Source organism: Microtus pennsylvanicus, chromosome 2 (genome assembly GCF_037038515.1).
Source record: "Microtus pennsylvanicus isolate mMicPen1 chromosome 2, mMicPen1.hap1, whole genome shotgun sequence".
Classification (NCBI taxonomy): Eukaryota; Metazoa; Chordata; class Mammalia; order Rodentia; family Cricetidae; genus Microtus; species Microtus pennsylvanicus.
Window position 1 is genome coordinate 46,648,601 of NC_134580.1, and position 22,883 is coordinate 46,671,483.

Genomic DNA, 22,883 nt, shown 5'->3' on the forward strand with positions numbered 1-22,883 from the left:
GCTTCTGAAAGCTTACTTCCTAATGATTAATCATTCTCCTCTAAAAGAAAAGTATCCTCTGGCAGAGAAATGCAATGAGATTTTCAGTATTTTATATTTTAAATGAGCGTTTCAGACCCTTCCTCCTCCTGTGTAAGAACGTGGCTCCCTTTCCTGTGCCCTTTGCAGAGAGTGGGTAGAGAGGGTGTGTAGCGACACTCTCGGGCAGCTGCAGAGAAATCTTAGGCAGCTAACTCCTTGCTTTGTGTCACCAGAAATGATGATAGGTTGTGATTACCAAGTCTGGTTTGAAAGAAAAACATTGATTGCATGTGCTACCACATTAACAAGCCCTGGGAATCAAACCCTTACAGTTATTTCTGGTTTTGTTTAGAAAGTACATCAATGCTAGTGTGTATTTTCAGATTACTATACTTATGTACGTATATATCCCTAGGTGCATTCATTTGACGGGACGAAGGAAGCAGCGGCTGCTTTGATTGACTTGGACCTTTACATAGGATTTAATGGTTGGTACGTTCTTGGGCTGTGTTTTGTTTTCCCTGACTTTTATATTAGTAGATTATTAAAGTTTGTATGCTCTGCATTGATCCTTGTGCAAGAAGTTTACTAACCACGTATGTAAGAAATTAAGTAGTAGATTGGTATTACGGGCCAGTGCTCAATTACCTGCTGTTAGGCTGCATTCTGATACTGCAAACAATTGTGTTGAGGTTAGCAGCTGACTTTCTTTAGCAATCCAGTCTGTTCTCAGGTTTTTCCACGCCTTTCACAGATAAACGTTCATAGCATTTTATGTAAGGCTCACATGTTGGCCATGGGGAGAGTATTTTATGACAGTCATCTGTATATTTCTGCAGCCACAGGAGTTAGGAACCAGGTGTAAAATTACCCCAAGTGTGAGAACCTGGCCTCTGGCTCAGTGACCTTTCCTCTGTAACTCCATACTAAACTTCAAACAGCCGCGCAAGTCAGCCGGCACAGCAAGGGCCTGGCCTTGTTTCCTGTCAGCTATGCGAGCGTTTTCTACGGGTTGTCTTCTTAGGAGTCAGTGAAGAGAAGTTACAGAATAGAGTACAACCTGCCTGCCCTCTTTCGGGGTTGCCCTTACAGTGCTCACTGGTGACATTAGGTGTAAATTCTTAGGGAAACGGAATAGTGGCAGTGCTTATTCCTGTAGAGCTGAGGGTGACTCTTTCCCAAGAAATGGTACATTTATAAATTGGTAGTCAAACAAACATGGTGATTACTAAAAGACGTAGAAACAGCTGTTGCTTCCTCCCCTAGCATGCCTTCACCCCAGTCAGTTTATAGGCACTTAGCTGTCTGCCACTGCACAGCTATGTAATATTACCTGTTACCAGCTCTGACCCCTACTTCCATTGTTCCCTATCTTCCTTCCAATGTTGTTTCAGGATTCTGGGTTTCTGTGATGTCATTGTTTGTATAGTCCCTGCTGCCCTGTGGTGGACTATGCCCACTTTTCATGTGCCACTTTGTGTTTTCTTGGAGTAACTGACCTCACATTTTTATTTCCTTGGTTTCAAAACTTAAGAGCCCAGCCAGGCATAATGAATGGCACAGGCTTGTAATCTTAATTCCCAGGAAGCTGAATCAGGAGGATCATGAGGCTGGCCAGGGCTACACAGTGAGTCACTATTTCACAGAACAAGATGAGTTGAGGCTTTCTGGCACTTTCTATAGCGCCATACAAACGTCTTACTTGGTTTTCTCCATGAGGGATCCTATTCAGATAGTTTGTTAGTTCCAGGCCTGGCTATTTATTTGGACTCCTGTCTCTTCTGTGATAGAACCCATATTTTTACTTCTCAGGATCTCATGTATTCTGGTGTGGGTTTTGCTTTGCTTTGAGATGATCTCTCATGTGAACTGTGTGGCTGAGGATGACCTGAGCACTCATGCCTCCGCCTTGGAGTCCCGAGATTACAGACGTGAACTATCATGGCGTCATCTGTTTGGTTTGGTGAACACATTCCTTGATTCCTGAGAACATTTTCATGAGAACTTGTTTTATTCTTAAAAGCGTGCTTGGACAGTAATGAAAGAACGGGGACCCACTTGTGACTCTCCAGAAGTAGCTCCCGTGCTGGCTTGTGACATCTGGCTGCTCCTCAGTGCCCCAGTCCTTTCCGTGACCTCTGCTTTCCTTGAGTAGGGTTAGTTCGTGTGGGTGTCATGTGTGTGTCTTGATATTTGGGGACTTCGTTGTTTTGTCGCTCACCCTGCTGCTCTCGCACTGGTCCCCTGCAGATGGAGCCTCCTCTTCTTTTTTTTTTTAAATCACTTCAGGGAATATCCTTTCTTTTTTGTGGGGACTTCAGAATTGGGAACTGGTATTATCTTTTCTATAATTTCCATTTCTACTTTAACACCTTCTAAAATTTGCTTTATTTTCAACTTTTAAAAATGGACTATATTTCAGCTTTCAGTCCTAGCTCTAAAGTTCCCTCATATACCACAGTCTTGACAGACGGAGTGCCTTCTGTCTGAAGATATTCTAGCTGGGAGTGGCTTTCTCACTGTTCTGATGCTTTTATCTTAGTCCTGTTTCCCTAATGTGGTTGGTCTCTTTTATGATAGGGACTCTCTTCAAATGCCAGACAGTCCTTTGATGTTTAGGGAAGAAAAAAATGCTAGGCATGGTGGCACATGCCTGCCCCTGAAGCCAGCCTGGGCTACATGAAATCTTGTCACAACTTTTTGGAAGCTCTAGGTGAGACAGTCAACCGGCAGGCTCAGGTGACAGCTGGACTTCCCAGAGTGGATTCCCACGTGTCCTTTAGTGGAGACCTTTTTGGGGTTGATTTTCTCTAGAAGGATGGCCTGTGATCTTTGTAGAAAAGTAGGGTAGGGATTTATAAATGTCCACAGCAATGTTGTGGTGCAGAGTGAGGTAAAGAGGGGACTCCCAGTTCAATCTGCATCTTCAGTCCCATGCACCTGCTGGCTGTCCCCGAGTCACAGGTAATCCATGTACCTCATCATTTCTCTGCCCAGACTTGAAACCATTTCAGTTCCCATTCCCTGTCCTAGCTCAGCATTCTAGGTACCGTGTTCTGGGACATTGCTCAGGTGAATCTGTTTGCCTGTCTCTTTCTCTAGTCTGTAACATTCAGGTCAGTTAACACTTAGAAGTTATTGTTTCTCCTTTTGTGTTTTGCTTTATGACAATGAGTTGGGTAACAGGTGTCTACTAGTCTAACCAAAAAGTGTTGTTGGGTGAGGTGATTATCAAGGAACAGAAAAACGACCACTGGTTGCCAGGATCAAGTAGGAATGAAAGCACGAAGCGCACAGGACTTGTAGACTCGCGAGTACGGACTCACTGGCAAGTTAAAGCATCTGCATTCCACTCAGGTCTCGGGTGATGGGTGTGGCTGCCAGGTTTTCTTTCTGGGTACCTGGTTGAAAAGGTCACTATCAGCGACACTGCCGAGACACTGCACCATCCTGTTCTAACCACAGAAGGTGCATTGCTATGGCCATGCTAGCATTATCCCAGAGCAAGTCTTGAGGCCAAGGCCAAGTTCAAGATTGGAGTTTGGCCACACACAGTGAGGGTGCAAATACGTAAGTCTTATAGGACAGGGAGGACTTGGAAGGAGGAAGTCTGCTCCAGTGGCTGAAACAAGTTTAAATGGTAAAAGTAACAGCCTCAGGATTATTCTAAGTTCTACAAATACTTTTTTAATTTAAATTTTACTTAGGCTAATATATAAAGCTTATCAAAAGTTCAACTGGAGTCTGGTTGATTAAAGGCACACGCCTTTAATCCCAGCACATGGCAGGCAGAGGCAGGTGGATCTCTGAGTTCCAGGACAGCCAGCACTGTTACCTAGAGAAACTTTATCTAGAACCCCCACCCCCCAAATAAAACCCAAAAAAACATTCAACTGTAAGTATGAGAAAAGACGTGACTCGTTTAATGTGAGTACTGAGGCAGGAATACTCACTGTGCCCCATTATAGCTCCAGTACTGCATCACACCCTGCATTGAAGGAACTGGGGGCCCGGACAGCTGGCTCAGTGGTTAGCGCACCCACTGCTTTCCAAAGGACCTGAGTTTGGTTTCTAGCACCCATGTTGTGTGACTTGCAAGGAATCTGCTGGCCTCTGGAGTTATCCATACACATGACATTCACACAGCGTGCATGCATACGTATACAGATACAAGTAAAAATCATACTGTTTAAATGTTACAAAAGGGGCAAAGTCCAGGTAGATTTGAAGTTGACTATAATCTGGACTCTGTGTAGGGTAAGAATGTATACTTCCTAAAGTATACTGACAACAAAATTCTTTGTGGTTTTATAACCCTTAAAAGTATCTTAGTAAAAAATTATTCACTAAATATCATTTAATATTTAAATATTGTTTCAAGCTCACTGAAAACGGAAGCTAACTTGGAAGTTCTGAAGTCAATACCTAGTGAAAAACTAATGATTGAAACAGGTAAGCTGATGTTTCCAGAAATTCAAGTTTTATATTAAACCCTAATGTCCCCTCCCCCCAAAAGGTAGGGGACACTTGACTTCTAGTTTTAATCTCAATGTATGGTTGTTTGATTGGTTTTTAGGATTTTGGAGGTAATTACTAATGGAAAAGTAGTTATAGAAATTTTTATTTTCCATTTGGCTAAACCTCAAAACTTAAAAAAAGATGACAGATTCTGTGATAACTAGAGTCTGTATTTATGGATATTTAGGAAATGGCTCCTCGAAGCAGTTTATATTAGGGTTCGAGATATTCTTACCTCTTTTATAGTGGCTAACTTCCATAGCCCTTACAAACAAACTGGATGTTATCTCTTAAAACAAGTTCAAAAGCTGGACTCTGACCTAACCCTGTAACTCAGAGGTTGCTGGTTTATTAAAGTCTATAGACTGGGCCATTCTAGGAAATAAGTTTATTTCTTTAGACAGTCATGAAAACAGTTTTACTGGAAGTACAATGCCTGTATGATGTGCAAGCCATTTGAAAAGAAATAACGGGGCACTAGCTCAGTGGCAGAGTGTTATTCCTGATCCTGGGGGACAAGCAGGGTTCACAGCCACGCTTCCACATGCAGTAGAAGCAACACAGAGCAGTCTTACAATGCTGACACGTTTCAGTGATAGTTCTTGTTCTTTTTCTTTCCCCAAAGCATGTCATACACTAGCCACATTAGTAAGGAAATAAAATAAAAATCAGTCTTTTTTCCAACGTGCAGCTTAGAACTTTATATTGCACTTTTCTTGGAACTGTTTTTTGGTGCATTAATTTTGCCATTTTGGAAGTTAGACAGTGACTCGTAATTTTGGGTTATATACCAGTGTTCATGAAAAAGATTTAGAAAAGTAAATCCCTTAATGCCTTCTTTCCCCTTCCCCCAACTCCAGATGCGCCTTGGTGTGGAGTTAAAAGTACACATACTGGATCAAAATACATAAAAACTTCATTTCCTACCAAAAAGAAATGGGAAAACGGGTGCTGTTTAAAAGACAGAAACGAGCCCTGCCACATAATGTAAGTTGTTTTCTTGAATGGTCTTCACAGATGTCAGAGATGACCAATGACTGTCACATTAGTGAATTTCAGTCAGGTTCAGGTTAGTTCAAACAAGTGAGTTGTGCATTGTGGTTAGTGATAAGCCATCTAAGACCATTTGAATGGTGGTTTGGAAATAGTGCACCTGCATTGCTGTGTCATCTCCTAGGTGCACCTGCACTGCTGTGTCATCTCCTAGGTTCACCTGCACTGCTGTGTCATCTCCTAGGTGCACCTGCATTGCTGTGTCATCTCCTAGGTTCACCTGCATTGCTGTGTCATCTCCTAGGTGCACCTGCATTGCTGTGTCATCTCCTAGGTTCACCTGCACTGCTGTGTCATCTCCTAGGTGCACCTGCACTGCTGTGTCATCTCCTAGGTGCACCTGCATTGCTGTGTCATCTCCTAGGTTCACCTGCATTGCTGTGTCATCTCCTAGGTGCACCTGCATTGCTGTGTCATCTCCTAGGTGCACCTGCATTGCTGTGTCATCTCCTAGGTTCACCTGCATTGCTGTGTCATCTCCTAGGTTCACCTGCATTGCTGTGTCATCTCCTAGGTTCACCTGCATTGCTGTGTCATCTCCTAGGTTCACCTGCATTGCTGTGTCATCTCCTAGGTTCACCTGCATTGCTGTGTCATCTCCTAGGTTCACCTGCATTGCTGTGTCATCTCCTAGGTGCACCTGCATTGCTGTGTCATCTCCTAGGTTCACCTGCATTGCTGTGTCATCTCCTAGGTTCACCTGCATTGCTGTGTCATCTCCTAGGTTCACCTGCACTGCTGTGTCATCTCCTAGGTGCACCTGCACTGCTGTGTCATCTCCTAGGTGCACCTGCATTGCTGTGTCATCTCCTAGGTGCACCTGCATTGCTGTGTCATCTCCTAGGTGCACCTGCACTGCTGTGTCATCTCCTAGGTTCACCTGCATTGCTGTGTCATCTCCTAGGTTCACCTGCATTGCTGTGTCATCTCCTAGGTTCACCTGCATTGCTGTGTCATCTCCTAGGTTCACATCTTTTCCATCCAAATGAGTTTACTGCCTCAGTGGCTTTGGTCATTTCTTCCTTTGTAGGAAAAGAGAAAAGACCTTTCTTTCTGCCATAGAGTCAGTCCAGTGTGCCTGCCCTGCTACTGTTTATCACCTGTTGGGTGACCTTTAGTTAACAGTTATCTAAATATTAAATATGGACAAGAGCAACAACTCCGGGGAGGTACCAGTTCTCAAGGCCTCACATGGAATGACATGACAGGGTGCCCTTTCCTCGACCTTCCCTGAAAAACAGAAGGCGGAATTCCAGAGCAGGATATGTGTAGAGAGCTGTGAAGAATCTCCTGGCAAACAGGAAAAGTTGGTCATACCATTTTATAGACACCTATTCAGATTAAGCCTAGACTTTATTGGTCTAGTGTGGTTTGCCACTGTAGGCTTAGCTCTAACATTCATAAAGATTAGTTATCAGATTGTTTCTGGTAGACAGTAATGTCTTGAAAATATGCCTAATTACATTACAAATAAGTAATTTGTAATAATACAATATAAGCCAGATCTAAAATTCAGCAGGCAGAAAAACCAATTAAAGTGTCCTTCTACACTGCATATGGGTCTTTTGTCTTTAACCCAACTAGTTTTGGCAGAGTTTTGAACTGATGCTTAAAACCTCTCACATGAGGGATCTTTGTACTCTGCTTGTAAAATACCACTTTCAGGCATTTTTGTTTGTTTTTTTGGCTGGAGGTGATGGAGGAATTTGCAGATTCATTTAGAAGACATTATTTCTCAAAATTCTTCGACAATCTAAGGGGACACTAGAGATCGCAGGACAATAAAGAAGCTGTTATTTCACTATGGCCACTTGGCAAATACACACACTGCTTGGAGGATATAGTGCCAATGTATGTTTTCTGTACTTAATGCTTTGTAAAATCATAGCTGTTGGCCGTAGCTGTAAACTTGCAAGGCAAATTTCACGGAGTTTTTAATGCAGACTTAAGAACTGAAAGCAGTGCATCAACCTATCCTGCAATTAGCTAAGTGGCAGAGCTCGGGGAAATCAGCATTTGCAAACCGAAAATGTCAACATTTCAGATGGCTGTGCCTCTGCTACTTAGAATCTGTTAACTTCCACTCCACTGAGTTTTCCATTTAACTGTTTACATACAGGTCTTCCTTTCCTTTAGGCTATAAATTTCTTGAAACATATTTTGGTGCTCCTGCTGTGTCAGGAAATGGGCAAGTTACTGAGGCTACCTAGAAGAACCAACAGTTCTTATGATCACACACACCCTGAATGAGTAGGGTCAATGTGGCAGCAGTTTTGGAGAGGGGGCCTCTGCTCCCTGGAGCAAACAAGCAGATACAGTAGGCTGCTGGAGAGGACCCTGGAGCTCACAATGTCTGCCCTAAGAGGTTCTAGGAGCATGCTTTACTAATGTGGAACTTAGCTGTTTATTGAGCAGGCCTGCAGTCAGGTCGGATAAAGACAAATGTTGAGCAAAGGCAGGCTGCAGAAGAGCCTGGCAGTGTCAGGGAGACAATGTACTTAGTGTGGCAGAAAATAGGGTGAGGTGAGTGGAAGAGGAGAAATCTGGGACAGCAAAGTGAGACCAGATCCTTGGGGCTTTTGTCTGGCAGCAGTGTAGATTTCATCATGACCCAAAGAGACTAAAACAGGAGAATGGTGATTTTTACTTGAGTCAGGGTCTCAGGGCGGCTTAGAAGTTGCTCTACAGCAGTGGGTGACCTTGAATCCTCAATCCCATTTGTCTCCCCCCTACTGGGGTTAGTCCTGAATCACCACGTGTACATCCATTTTGTTGTTGTTGTCCAAGAGTTAATTGTTTGTTATTGTGGGGAATACTGAAAGGTGATGGGTTGATACTGCAAGACTTCAATGCCTGTGCCTCGTGTAAGGATGTCCCAGTAGGGGCTGGAAAGATGGCTCAGAGAGAACTGAGATGTTCCCAGCACCACATATTAGGAGCTCACAACCACCTGTAACTCCAGCTCCAGGGAAATCTGATTCCTGTGGTCCGTGCACTCATGTATGTGCACACACCCACACACAACCACTGCCACACACACTTAGGATTGAAAAATAATTTAAAATCTCACAGTAAAGCTATATTTAAAAAATAACTGCAGCTTTATGCCTCTGAAGCTACAGAGAAATACAGTGGACACAAGGACTGGCTTCCTAAACAGAATGCTTTCCTAAGCACGGCGTCTGTAGCACATGTCTGAAAAGCAGGGTGGCTCTGCTGCACAGTCTGAGCAGAGCAGCCGTGCTCTGGGCCCTCTCCGTCAGCAGCAGCACCCCTTACTTACCGATGTAGTCTGTGCACATAAACGTCCTCAAGCTCACTGCGGAAAACTGCATTTTGACTGTTTCAGTGTCACAGAGTTCCTTGTCGGTGTCTGTGTCAAGCGAGGCTTCTGTGTCATACTGAGAACAGGTTTTAAAATTCCAGCTAATCTTAAATCCCTATCCTATTTATTTTGGGTGTCCAATCAGGGTACTCATAAAGGGAACAAAAAGCTCATGACAAGGAATATTTAAATGTTTAATTTGGACTACAACTTTTAAATCCATGTTTAAAAACTACTTACAGATAATATTGCTTGGAAACCACCACTCTTGATCATCATTTTCTGCAAAGACAGAGAGGCCTCTAGGCTCTTGTCTCTGCTGAGCACAGGACCAGAACCCTCCCACAGCCACACCTTCTGTACCTGCCATCATGTGTTTACTGCGCACACAACCATCCTTTGCTGTCTGTTAAAGACTAGTTCAGTAAGCAGTGCCTTTCAAGTTTTTGGCCCTGCTCTCCTAACACCATCATTATACATATATATGTATAATATATATGTATATTATAAATAAAATGAAACCCAAAGTAGAAAGGAACTTAACCTGTATTATGTGCAGTACACATTCCATTTTTAAGATGCTCATTATCCAGTAACAAATGTGCTGTGACTACAGTCTAAAGGACTCACACCCCCTGAGCCTTAGCGCTGCGCTTACATGACCCTGCTTTCTAGTTTTCTTTATATGCCTGTTAGCTCCAGAACTTTGATTGCCAGAAACTGGTAATGTTTTCCTACTGATATTACTGACAACTTTAATAACTCTTAAACTTCCTTAGGAAGGGTACAAGATCTTCTCTTACACAGGAAAAGGTGATTATATATAATCACCTTTAATTTAAAACAATATATTCTTAGAAAGTTGATTCTTTGTGTTTTGTTTTAGCCAAATATTGGAGATAATGGCAGCAGTAAGAGAAGAAGATCCACTGGAATTAGCCAACACGCTATATAACAACACCATTAAAGTATTTTTTTCCTGACGCTTATTTGTACGTGTTTTCTTTTTATGATGTGGGATTTCATGGTAAAACTGCAGTGTCATTAAGAGATCTCTCCAGTGGCTCTCCAAAGCGGTAACACTGTGCGTTATACCCTCACTCTGACCCACAGAGTCAGAGCAGCACTGGCTAGGCTGTTGATGCCCTGGTTGACCATGGTAACCTTTTTATTGTGTAATTTCACCAAAAGTCTGAAAGGCCAGTGATGTTTTTAACTAAAACTTGCACAGCACATCCTGGTTTATATCAAAGCTTAGTTGATAACAAGCCTATTTCTCAATTTTCAGTCCCTGACTCATGACTTTTGAACCCAGCTCTATTACAGCTCAAATTTCAAGTTTCTCAGTTGCTTCTTGTAGGTTATTGTTCCTTCATTTAAAAAAGAAAAATTAATAGCCTTTCTAATCCAAATTATTTTATCTCATCTTTAATTTTATACTAAAGTTCCTTTTTTCATTTTTCATTTTCCCCTTATTTTAAAGAAAACCTAGGGTCCAGCATTAGATATGTTCTAACTTCACGGAGGACTCTTTGGCACAGCTGACGCACTGTATCATCTCTATTAAGAAGTTATTTGTTCAGATTTTGTCATAGAAACGTGAAAACATTTTATTCTATGTACAATAATGTACACAAATTTAAATAGGTCACCAAAGAGACCAGAAGTAATTAAAGAGGTATATTTACAGTAGCACATCACAGTAAACGGAAAATCATTCACAGTTTCAACAGCGATACTGTTTTTGTGCTTGGTTACACACTGACGTGAAGCATAGTACTCCATTTTGGATGAACTGAATTTTAAACAAATACCTCAATGATTAGTAAATGCTACTTTAATCAGTGTCATCATTAAATTCTGCTGCCGCTGCTGCGCCTGTACGCTGAGTCCCTCCATTCCTTTCTCTTTGAACATCATCGTCACAGTCTGTACTGTCTTCCTCGTTCAATTCCCGGTCAGATCCAGCAGCATCTTCTCTTAGAGCTTCCTCTGGATTCTGATTTTCGTTGGGTGCAATAAATCCATTGTTGTTAGATATATTTGAATTGTCCTTGATATCATCTTCGATGTACACTTTTTGATGGCACATTGGACAAGTATCTTGAATGTACAGCCATTTTCGAAGGCACAGTGCATGGAAGTAATGATTACATGGTGTGATGCGAGCGGATGTTGTAAACTCATGATAGCAGATTGCACATACGTCATCGATTTCTTGCAAGTGGCTCCCTTTTATTTCAGGAAGTGAATTGATTTTCTTAACAGCAGTTCTACGATTCATGAATGTCTTCCAACCATTTTTTACTTGTAAGTAGATGTTAAAATATGCATGTAGGCACATCATACAAGCCCGAATTTTACTTCCTGACTCAAACATCATGGTATAGGCCCCATTCCCAAACATTACCACTCCAAATATAAATTCGATAATATTGCCTGTCGAGCGAACAAAGTAGACATAATCATCAAGCTTTTCCCAGAGGACGTTATAGTAGCCATCAATCATGAACAGCGTATAAACGGTGAGAGAGACTATCACTTTCAAGCAGAGCTCCACACAGAAGGCTGTGACCGCAAACAGCCATGTGTTTAGTGCATAGTGATGCCAGAGGACATAACTGAGTAAAACAGGAAGAATAAACAGGCAAGCAGAGACAAACAGCACAGGAAAGTGTCTATGGAATGATGATACGTGGGAGGCACTAAGAGACATTAATACGGGGTCTGTCATTCCATGGATGAAATGCAGGACTGCAGTTAATAAAAGGCACATGTTTCTACTCAAGCGAATAAGTCTCTCTTCAGGTCTCAGCCCACTTAAACCAGTCTGAAGAGCCAAAATGAAAAACAAAACAGGTGCTACGAAGCCAAGCCGCCTGTCGTCTTCTTCAGTTGATCCAATAAAGGCCAAGATTCCAAGGCCCAAATAATGGGCTATTGAAGAAATTACAGCACTCATGCCTAGAACAGTTAGTGTAGAATCACATCCACTAATTATTAGATTGCAAATGAGGTCCCAGAAATCATCCCAAGAAATAAAGAAGGACTCAGTTTCATTTGCCATCCTTAAAATATACATTAATACTGTAGCCTGAGCTGTAATTCTTGTCAGCCAGAAGACCCGGAGTATATCTGGGAAACGAATCCTCTTCCATGTGTCCTCCATCAACAACTGTAATCCATAAATTCGGTACATATGCCTCACTAACAGGTAAACATACCGTGTGGAATAATAAAACCACTTGAGTTTCACTGCCAAGACAAGCAATGTATTTACTATGAGAATCAAAGAAGAGGTGAAAATTAAAGTCTCTCTGATGTATAATGGTAGCTCTGTGATTAAGCCGATTATAGGAACCAAGATATTCAAAATAATTAACTGTGAATAGATGGACTGAATCTGGAGTAGAGTGACATATCCAATTCCAAAGGTCAGCTGCAGAACGATGAGCGCCATCCACAGTGACGGCCCTTTCCGGGGAAGCAGCTCGATGCCAAAAGCTGATGTGTTGTAGGCACCATAGAAGTCAATGTGCAAAGTAGCATAGTAATTCACTAACACTGAAGTTGCAGCTAGGAGAAAGGCTGAGCTGTACATGTAAAACTTGAAGAGCGATCGCTGTGACAAGATCAGAACAGTGCTGGACACAATTATACCTAAAGACAAAAAGAGACAACATTACTCAAAGGAAATCGTTTTAAACATGTTTTCATACTAGCAATTAAACTTTTTTCCTTTATTATGGTATTTTCATAGTTGTTAAAAACAACTTCAGAGTTGTAAAGGCAAGACCAACTAAACACATCATTTAAAAAAAACCTGGCCCTTATTTTCTGGTTTCTAAAGTAATTAATTCTGTTTGTCATGGTATATACCCAGGTACAAGACTACTAAATTATCTTCAAGACAAATATTTAATGATATGCACCTTTTGGTAAGTTCTAAAATAAGACGACTAAGAATTAGACTAGAATTTTCCTACTTGGTTTCAGAATTCTTTCCTAAAGTGTTCTTCAGGCAATCGGTGAAGTGTTCTGCTTCTACTCAGTCCCCCCCCCCCCCTTTCCAACTGAACTCAAAAGGCTCTTGCTTCTCAGACATGCATATTCTCTAGGGGTCCAAACTAGGTCCCCAGGACTTTTCTTCACATTTTGGAAATGCTCTTCCAAGTTCCCTTTCCTACAAATTACTGAATCACTTCATATAGCAAAATACACTCAGAAAAATCAAACCACATTTTAAAAGACAGCTCTAAACGTGACTCCCATCATTCCATGTGTAACTACTACAAATGGTCGATGTTCCTCATCAAGTGCTATTGCGTACTCTGCCTAAGGAGATTAAGTTTTAAGTGGAAGCACCGTAGCTACATTACTGGACTAGTTTAAAGTACAGGAATGAAATAAAACTGCTCACCTAATTCTCCTAAACTCTAACTGCAAACCTCACCTGCTTTTCCAGAACTTAATTTCAATAACAGTACTATTGATGCTCTGGGCTCCATACCCTCAAACTTTGCTTCCCAACACACACTACTGTGCCAACTGCTCCTTCCTCTGCCATGATTACATCTGTAGTTTAGACTATATCTACATTTCATCCTACCTACCCTAGAGATCTTCTGACAGTTACTGTTCACTCAGCATACCCACAGAACCTCTGACATACCTGGTGTATCTACGACCTGATACTGAGATTTGTAATTATCCATGTAGGTATCGCCCTATTACACAGTTATTGGAGCCCACAATGCTTTATTGGGGCAATGTTCAGTACCATAGGCATTATGCTCTTAAAGATGATCACAAAATATAGTCTGACTGAAAACTGAAACCTAGGGAAGGGGACAGACAAAGCTAAGAAGCCATGAACACTCAGCAGCTTTCCCTCAGTGTGCCATCAAGAACGCTGCACTTCACGGCCTATGCGTATAAAAAAGGGCTGTGGTGATAGTTAGCTCCTTTAAGGGATTATCCTGTGCCTAAATGTCAGGTCCTTTGTGAAAAGAAAACACACACACACATTCACACACCTGAAAATATGTAAACCTGAGTAAGATCTGCCTGCTCCCCCAGGAGATGGGACTGTATGGAGCATCAGCAACTTTTCCCCTAGAACGGAAGCAACATGACTTCAGCCTGCAAGAGGCCATCTGCTGCCTTTGTCTATATGGAAAATCCCAAGCCTAACTGATTCTCTAAATTGAGTCAAAATCAAAATAACCTAAGTTCTATTTTATGCCACTTAGAGAAAGTAAAACAGGTTCTAAAATGCTTGGTGTCAACTTGCTATTCATAGTAGTATATCAGCCCCCACCCTAACTCTTCATGACCTTAGCTGAACTTTTATAGTCCTTTTTTTAAACCTAACAACAATTTCTCTGAATCTTATTTATACACACAAATAGAGGAATGGCTTGGCTATTAGGAATTTCTGTACAAAGCAAGTGCCATTGGTACATGTGTCTAACAAACTGGGAAATGGTAGAAGAGGACAAGAACTGTAGTGCCATTATGACCTCCAAGTCTGGATATGGCCTAACAAGTAATCTGATCCCTCCCTTCCCCACTATATACTAAGGCTGGCCTCAAACCTGCACCTGCGTGAGCCTCCTAGATGCTGGGATTGGAGGCACATGCCACCATCCCTAGGCTTGCTACTACTCTTCCCTGAGGAAAATGATGTCTTCAGTGTGTAACTAACAAGCACTTCATAAGTAGCACACACTTGTTATAATTCCTCCCCAAAGTCTACAGACAGATTTTTTTTTTTTAATATGGGGAGAACTGACACTCACACTACAGAAAAAAAATACCAACTCCCCAAATACTAAGTCTCCAAAGTAAATGTTTTTCTTGGTGATCTTTGGGGAGCACAGTTAAGGCTTCTTTACACTGCAGTTTCAGACATGAGCTCCCTTCTTAGGGTTCATTTAAAATGGCTAAGGAAGCCCAGGGGGAGCCTTCATTAGGGATCATAAGGGACCCACTTTCTTTTAAAACACCACCTGGAGATGCAGAAAGAGAATCGATTATATCACAACTTGGGAATTTTAGTCCTAGACTCTAGTAATTAGAATGTTTATAAAGTTCTCAAGGTAGAAAAATCCAATTAGGTGCTTTGTATTAATATTTGAACTGAATTCACCAAAGAGTTCAGGGCTTTTTCAATTAGATTTCCAAAACCAAGAAATAAAAACAGGAGAGGAGGGGTAACTGCATGCATTTCACAGCACAGCATGGCTCTTTGTGTGTTTCTGAGACAGGGACTTGCTATGTATGCAGTCCAAACTCGCCTTCAACTTGTGCCCTCCTACTCCAGTAAAGTGCTAAGACTAAGGGTGTGCCTTGCCAAAGGACGAACCCTACACAGTGAATTCATTCCGAACCGCTCCGCAAACTCCTGGCTACAACTGAGCCGGAAATAAATTAGTACCTACCCCTCTCCATGCCTGGGTGCCTTGAAAGCAAACTAGAGGGTGTGGAATACAGCAAGGCAGCGCAGTAGCAAACGCACTTCCCCCTGCTTCAAACAGGGTCCTCAATAACCAAGTCCAGGAAGAAAGCATGTGTGATGTCTATCTATTAGCATACTTGGCAAGTAAAGTATACCACAGACAACATTTTTCTAAACTTGGCATTGTGGCACCTAACTTTAATCCAAGCCCTGAGGAACTGTGGCAGAAGGCCCATGCTGAGCTGCATGAGACCCTACCTTAAAACAAAAAAATTCTATCAAACTTACTTTCGTTTTACGTAAGACAAGAATGGTATCATAGGTTGTTCTATTCATAAAATTACATTTTTAACATGTATGAGTTTATTAACATATGGAACATGGATTTTAAAAAGCCAAAACCTAAATAGGTGGTGGTTTTCGTTTTGGGAGACAGAGTCTCTCTACAGAAGTATTGGGGAGCACACCTTTGGTCCCAGCACTCTGGAAGCAGAGGCAGGCAGATCTCTGTGAGTTCAAGGACAGCCAAAACTCTGTGTGATTATTTCAGGGCTGAGCAGCGGGGAGCTAACAAGCGGCCTCCTTACAACACCTACCCTACTTCTGAAGCTGCAGAGGGACAGAGCTGAGTACCTAAGTCACAGGCTGATGATTTAACCAACATGCCTATGCAATGAAGTAACAAAAACCCCAGCAAGACTGAATTCTGAGGGCTCCAGATAGCTCAACTTGAAGTTCCTGAGGCTGGAAACCTGTCGGGGCACAGGCTCTCTACAGTTCCCTCCCCTCTCCTCCCCTCCTCCCCTCCTGTACTCTAAACATCTACCTCTTCCATCTGTGTCCTTTGTAACAGATGACAAATATAGGCATTTCTCATACTCTGTCTGCCTTAATTCTAGCAATTAAGGGAACATAAAGAGTGGGCCAGGGAAACTCTGGATGATAGATAGCACATGTTAGAAGCACAGGCCACATAACCTAAGTGAGGGGCAGACTTGTGTGACTGATGGGACCTTTCATCCTAGAAAATCAGTTATCAGCACTGAACTAAATTGCAGGACAAGCTATGGTACTCATGAAGAATTCACCGCAAAACTGGCTGTTGGTGGGGAAAAGTCTACATGCATTCTGTTGACCAGAGGGGAAGCACTCTGGACTAGATGTGGAAAGTAAGAAAAATGCCCTTTTGTTCCTGTCATCACACTGTCTTACTGGCACCGCAAAGGCAGGACAAGTTTAGTTTCTCACACACCGTGACAAGTCTAAACATGTGCTCATACAGACATGTGCCTTTTGAGGGTTAGATGTTTAATACCGAACCTACCAATATTTTATATTTCTGAGGATATTTCCTCTACATTCAATATTAGTTTATTTAGAACTGATTTCACGAATATGAGGTAGGTGTCCAGCAATCCCCCCCCCTTTTTTTTGTTTTTTGAGACAGGGTTTCTCTGTGTATACCTGGCTATTCTGGAACTCACTCTGTAGACCAAGCTGGCCTCAAACACACAGAGATCTACCTGCCTCTGCTTCCCAAGTGCTGGGATTAAAGCTGTGCACCACCACCACCTGGCCCCATATTATTTTTAATTGACACATATTAGTACTTATGATAAGGGTTCCTATGAACAATGAACCCATTGTAATCAGGGTAAGTATCCCCTCAAATAATAACTTATACTTAAATTGGTTTCTCACTACTGATTAATTCTTCCATTTTAGTTGACTATTCAGGGGTTTTCTGTGACTGCCACTTTATCTTTGTCCGTTTATTAGTTTGGACAAGTGTCGTCTCAAAGGGCTAGGCTGAAGACAGTCCCTGGCAGGTGGTAAGAGTGGAGACTGCAGCACTCTAATTCCAACAATGGGCTAATCCAAGGATGAATTCATAGCTGAAGGGAGTGGGTGGGGCCTATGGAAGCAGCAGGTCCCTTGCAGGGGCGGGGTGGGAGTAGGGGATCTTGAAAGGGATGCTTCTAAAAGTATAACTCATCTTGGCTCCTTCCTGTCTCTCTGTGCCTCCTGTCTGCCACCAGATAAGCAACTCTCTCCGCCTTGGCCTTCATATGCTCTGTTTCACCGCAGGCCCCAAGTCAATTCAAGCATCCAGGAACTGAACCCTCTGAACCTGGGAGTCAAAATAGCTCTTTCCTCCTATGAGTCCATCTTCTTCAGTCTTTGTCACAACAAAAGGACTAACACAATATGGTGCCAGCAGCTTTTCCTATTTGTGTGCAATTAAAAATATTCTATGATGTGGGAGTGTCATATATCAATCTGTTGATTTCATTGGTTAAGCAATAAAGAAACTGCTAGGCCCATTTGATAGGCCCACCCTTAGGTGGGTGGAGTAAACAGAACAGAATGCTGGGAGAAGAAACTGAGTCAAGGAGTCGCCATGATTTTCCCACTCCAGAGAGACGCAGGTTAAGATCATTCCTGGTAAGCCAGCTCGTGGGCTACAGCAGATTATTAGAAATGGGCTAGTCCAGGTGCGAGAGCTAGCCTAGAAGAGGCTAGATAGAAATGGGCCAAGCGGTGTTTAAAAGAATACAGTTTCGGTGGAATTATTTTGGGGCATAAGCCGGCCGTGCAGGCGGCAGGGTGCTGGGGACGCAGCCACGCCGCTCTTATTTCAACAATTCTGAACACAAATATATTTGTTGGTCATAAGTAATGCTCAGGTTTACATCCAGTCCTTTATATTTTAGATGCTGCTTTATTATAAAAGGTTTTTAATTTTAAAATTTCAATTTAGAATCTTTTAGTTTTTACAAATTGATTATTCATACAGATAAGAGAAAAAGAACCAGTAATTTTTCCATATTAAGTAAATCATCACTAAATACTTCATAGTTACTTCCATGAACCTCAATTCAATTCTACCTCCAAACCCCATCAAGTTTCTATTATACTGGTGTCCGTTTCTGAACAAAGTACAATATCCTCGTCTATTTGTCCATTTCTCAACCAGGATTAGATTCCTCCCTCCTTGGGGACATTTGGCAGAATCTAGGGATAGATTTGGCTGTGATAACCGAGGTCAGGTAGAAGACAAAGAATGCTAAGATTGTACACTGTAGAGGATAAGGACCCATCCCCATATTTATTCTGTCCAAAATGTCAACAGAGCTACTGCTGAGATGTCTCGGTCTAGTCTTCTGCCAGTCACAATCACTTTTGCTTCATTTTGCTTTCTTATATCACAGGTTTTTCTACTGAACCAATGATCTCTTTCTTTTACACTGAACAGATTCCCGAGTAATACACATTTAGAGTAAGTCTGAAGTTTGCCGTTTTGTTTCTTCCAGTAATGCTGTAATGAATGTCCTTGCTCATAGTGTATATAACTCAGATCTCTAAGTCTGGAGAACTGGAGCTCTGAGTCCAAAGGTAACTATCACCTGAAGGAGAGACATGGCTCGGGTGTCAAGAGTACCTGCTACCTGCACGCTCGACAGCCTGGCTTCAATGCCTGGCATCTTTAAAGCCAGCAACGGTGTGGGGCATGCTTGTGATCTCATCAGTGGAGGCAAGAAAACCAAAAGCTCAAGGTCTTCTTCACTTTGTGGCCAGCCTAGGCTACAGGAGACCCTGCCTCAGTCAGTCAATATCAACTGGTAAAGTCAAATGGTTTACACAGAGGCTTATCAAATTATATCAATTTACCCATTTCAAACAGGTAAACATGTCTGCCAAATACTTTTAAATCATACTTTGAATTCTTCACCAATCTAACAGATAAACTGTATTTATATTGTTATAAGTAAGGCTAGGAACTATTTATTTATAATTTATGTATGAGTGCTCTGTATGTAAACCTTCAGGCCAGAAAAAGACATCAGATCCTTTTATAGATGATTGTGAGCCACCAGGTGGGTGTGGGAATTGAACTCAGGACCTCTGGAAGAGCAGCCAGTGTGCTTAACCTCTGAGCCATCTCTCTAGCCTCTAGAAACTATTTCTTTACTGGCCACTTGAAATTTATTTAAAGTTCCCACTTTACTATGGAAGCATATTTTTTTTACAAAAAAAAAAATACCTTACCATACATGATATCCTCTGTCATTTTAAAATATTTTCAATACAAAAGTTTTTCATTTTTAAACACTCAAACTTATTGTCCTTTGTAATTTCTGACTTTTCTTTTATGTTTAAAATATCCTTTGCCACTTCAGTGAGTTACCACCACATGAGTAATACCATTAAAACAAGCTCCCATGCTTGCATCTTCTCTAGTGTATTGAAATTTGCTAATTCAGCATCATGTTGCTGTGGAATGAGTTTCATTTAACATTCTAATACTTCCTAAGAAACACTGTACTTATTGTTAAGGTTTTCTTTGTATCTCTAAAATGAAAGGTTTTGCTTTCTGAGCTTTTGAAATCTCAAATTGGTTTGATACCAAGTGCAAGTGCAGTTGCTGAACCAGAGGGTGTGACCGTGCGGACACCGACACACACAGCTAGGAACATTTGAAAACGGTGTGCTGGGCACTAGTGAGCTGCTTGTCTCCACTCGGACCTTGCACACAAATACACAACACTACTTTATTTAAGGTCATTTATTTTCAAACACAAAAACTCACTTTTTCATTTCTATTTTATTTATTTTAGTTTTTCGAGACAGGGTTTCTCTGTGTAGCCCTTGGCTGTCCTGAGACTCACTCTGATGAGCAAGCTGGCCTCGAACTCACAGAGATCCACCTGCCTCTGCCTCTGCTCCTGAGTGCTGGGATTAAAGATGTGTGCCATCACCACCCAGCACATGTTTTATTCTTACAAACAAAATATTAGCTACAATTTAGGGAATAGTTAGATGACAAATTCTGAAGTCAATTTTTAATTGCTCATAAAATCTGACTCAATATTCTGAAATAAAAAATTTCAAATAAATATTTGGTGATTTCAAAAGGATGAAGTATCTATAACAAAGTACAGTCTTAATAGAAGCATTAATTTTTTTGAAAAATTATCATACAAACAGCTAATACATGAACAGTCAAATGATGTTTTAAAGGGTTAATTATCCTAACTCATTTACTGTCCTAAACTCCATGATAAAGCTACTGTGAACAGAAGTTCCCAAAAAGAAGCTGCACCTTCAAAACGAGCCTTCTGCAAGCCTGAGTGATGGGAGCGTCACTGACTGTGGAGAGTTGGAATGTTGCAGGTCGAGAGCCTAATTACAGTTTATCTTAGGCTATCTTTAGCCCTTATAGTCGTTCCTTGCCCAAGTCAGAGTGAGACCTAGCTAGCACCAGTGACTAACAGATAAAAACTGTCTGGAATATCAACTTACAGCCTTCATTCGCTACAACCATATCCTGGGCCTATAGCAGACAGAGTCATCTCAGCTTTGCTTGGCCCAATACTTACTGTTTCCACTAATTTTTTAAGTGGTTTATGACACTTTGTTTTATTAATAAAAACTTCAGCAAATTGTTACCACACTGGAACACGGAATTTGGGGTAACCTCAATCAGTGTTCCCGGGCCACAGCAACTCATATTTGGTTCCAGAATCGGCTATCTCCTATCCCATTTGAGGTGAGAGCTGTGCTGTGTTGACAGGACGTCATTGTCCATCTTTACAAAGGTGAGCAGTTAAATGGATGACCAGCGGTTCTTATTTAAATCCCCAAATACAAAGCTTCCGTGAAGATAAAAAGTAGGTGTGCAGATTGGGCAAGGGGAACAGCTGCTTGCTCAACGTCCTCACTATACACGACTTCACCAAGGAAGCCGCCTTTTCTTGGACCTACCTAGTGTTGGGTACTCAACAGGGCACTGCACTAAATCACCAGGTCCCCAAAGAGTTCCCAGAACCTGCAGTTATTACTCCACCAAGACCTTCAAGGCGGCGGCTATCCTGTCTCTGAAATGAATATGCAGACTCCTCTCACCAACAGCACTAATTTCACAAACCACAGAGGATGGTGCCAGTAACTTCCACAGAAGAATCAGACTGCTCAGTCCTGTGCTCACACAACACCACTCCATCTCTCCCTTTCCAATGATCAGATGAAGACTCACAGGCAGCACCTGCTCTCCGCTCTACTTCAACACACCGAGGGAGAAAGTGAGCGCCACCCGATGTCAGAGGACCTTCTGAGGCTCTGGCAAGCGCTTACCAGCGGGCACCTAACTTCTCCAACCTCATTTCTTCGCTTGTAGTGAGGACAACACTATCTTTGAGGGGTGACTGACAGATTAGGTAACGCCTGGGAAAATGCTTGTCTGTCCATTCACCTCAAACATTTCGCGAGCCTGTGGACTCCAGGACACTGAAGTGACAACAGACTCTACCTCGCGAAAAGGGCAGGCGGGCTCAAGCTTTGGCTCAAATCCAAGGACACACACGGGGAGACCGGGACCGGGACAGTTGTTTTTCCAGGGCTGTCGCATAGGACGCGCTAAGCCAGCCGTCAGTCATTCCCCAGGAGAAACAGCAGGCAGAGAGCCGCATGCTCACACAGCCCTGCTTTCTCCTCACCTCCTCCAAGTGCCAATGGAACAGTGACGCGCCACAACCACTCCGCTGTCAACGCTGGCACGAGCGTCTTGGGTCCCCGCACCCCGCCAAGAGGCCCTTCTGAGCAATCGAACCGTGTGGTTCCCCGAGCCGCGTGCCACCAGGTGCCCTGCCGCCCCCGTCCGACCCGGGCAGGGCACGCCCTGGCCCCGCGGGCTATCCCCGCTGTCCTTACCGAGGAGCCGGAGAAAGATCTGGAGCACGATGCACAACGGGCTTTGGCTGGAATCGTAGTAGGAGTTGAAGATGGCGTCGATGATGTAGAGGCAGGGCACCCGGAGCGCCACTTCGAGCGCCGCCCAGACCTGCTGCTGGGCCATCCGCACCTGCTGCTGCGGGGGCCCCACCGCCGCCATGAGCCGCTGCCACACCGGGGCTGGGCGGGCCGGGCAGGGCGGCGCGGGGGAGGCCTGGGGCCACGGCCGGGGCGGGCGCAGAGGAGAGTGGCTCCGCCCCCGCCCGCCTCCTGTCCTGGGTCCCGGCCCGCCCCGCCGCCGGCTCGGTCGCTCGCTCGCGTCCCTCGTTGGAGCCGGGGGAGGGGGGTGGCGGCGGCAGCAGCGGCTCCCGGGAGGCCTCGGGGCGTCGGTGTTTCCGGCCGGCTAGGGTCTGGCTCCTCCTCCCTTCAGAGCCTCCCCCGCCAGCGGAGCCACCATCTTGACCCCGCCTGCCTCGGCCGTTGCTGCCGTTGCGAGGCCCCCGAGGCTGTGCCCGCGGTCACTCGAGAACGCGGAACCCGGTCTGCGTCACAATCGGGCGCGCCGCGCAGCGTCGGCACGCGCGGCACGGCACGGCGCGGCGCGGCGCAGCCAGCCTCGAGCGTTGCCATGGTGCCCGCCGGCTTCGGCGGACCGGGCCGCCGGGTGGCGCTTGCGTTGTCGGGGCTGTCGCTCGGCGTGGGCGTGGACCTAGCGAGGGCTCCTGTGCAGGGCCGGTAGTTATTAGATGTTTATGGAGTAGCCCAGGAACTCGC

General features: G+C 43.4%; 2 protein-coding genes across 7 annotated transcripts in view; one reads left to right on the forward strand and one right to left on the reverse strand.

Moving 5' to 3' along the window:
• The window catches only part of Tatdn1 (TatD DNase domain containing 1), a 34,758-nt gene extending 24,858 nt beyond the window's left edge, over positions 1–9,900 (forward strand). For all 6 annotated transcript variants that reach the window (XM_075960962.1, XM_075960957.1, XM_075960963.1 and 3 more), the window contains 4 exons: positions 437–513; positions 4,403–4,473; positions 5,400–5,526; positions 9,804–9,900. In XM_075960962.1, coding sequence (XP_075817077.1) covers positions 437–513; positions 4,403–4,473; positions 5,400–5,526; positions 9,804–9,900 — 372 coding nt within the window. The remainder of the gene's footprint in view (positions 1–436; positions 514–4,402; positions 4,474–5,399; positions 5,527–9,803) is intronic.
• Positions 9,901–10,583: 683 nt separating this feature from the next.
• On the reverse strand, positions 10,584–22,580 carry Rnf139 (ring finger protein 139). Its single transcript, XM_075960956.1, has 2 exons — positions 22,089–22,580; positions 10,584–12,577 (listed from the first exon to the last, which is right to left on the reverse strand). Exons 1-2 carry the CDS (start codon positions 22,267–22,269, stop codon positions 10,755–10,757), a joined length of 2,004 nt encoding a protein of 667 aa, XP_075817071.1. The 5' UTR covers positions 22,270–22,580; the 3' UTR covers positions 10,584–10,754.
• Between the last annotated feature and the right edge of the window lie 303 nt (positions 22,581–22,883).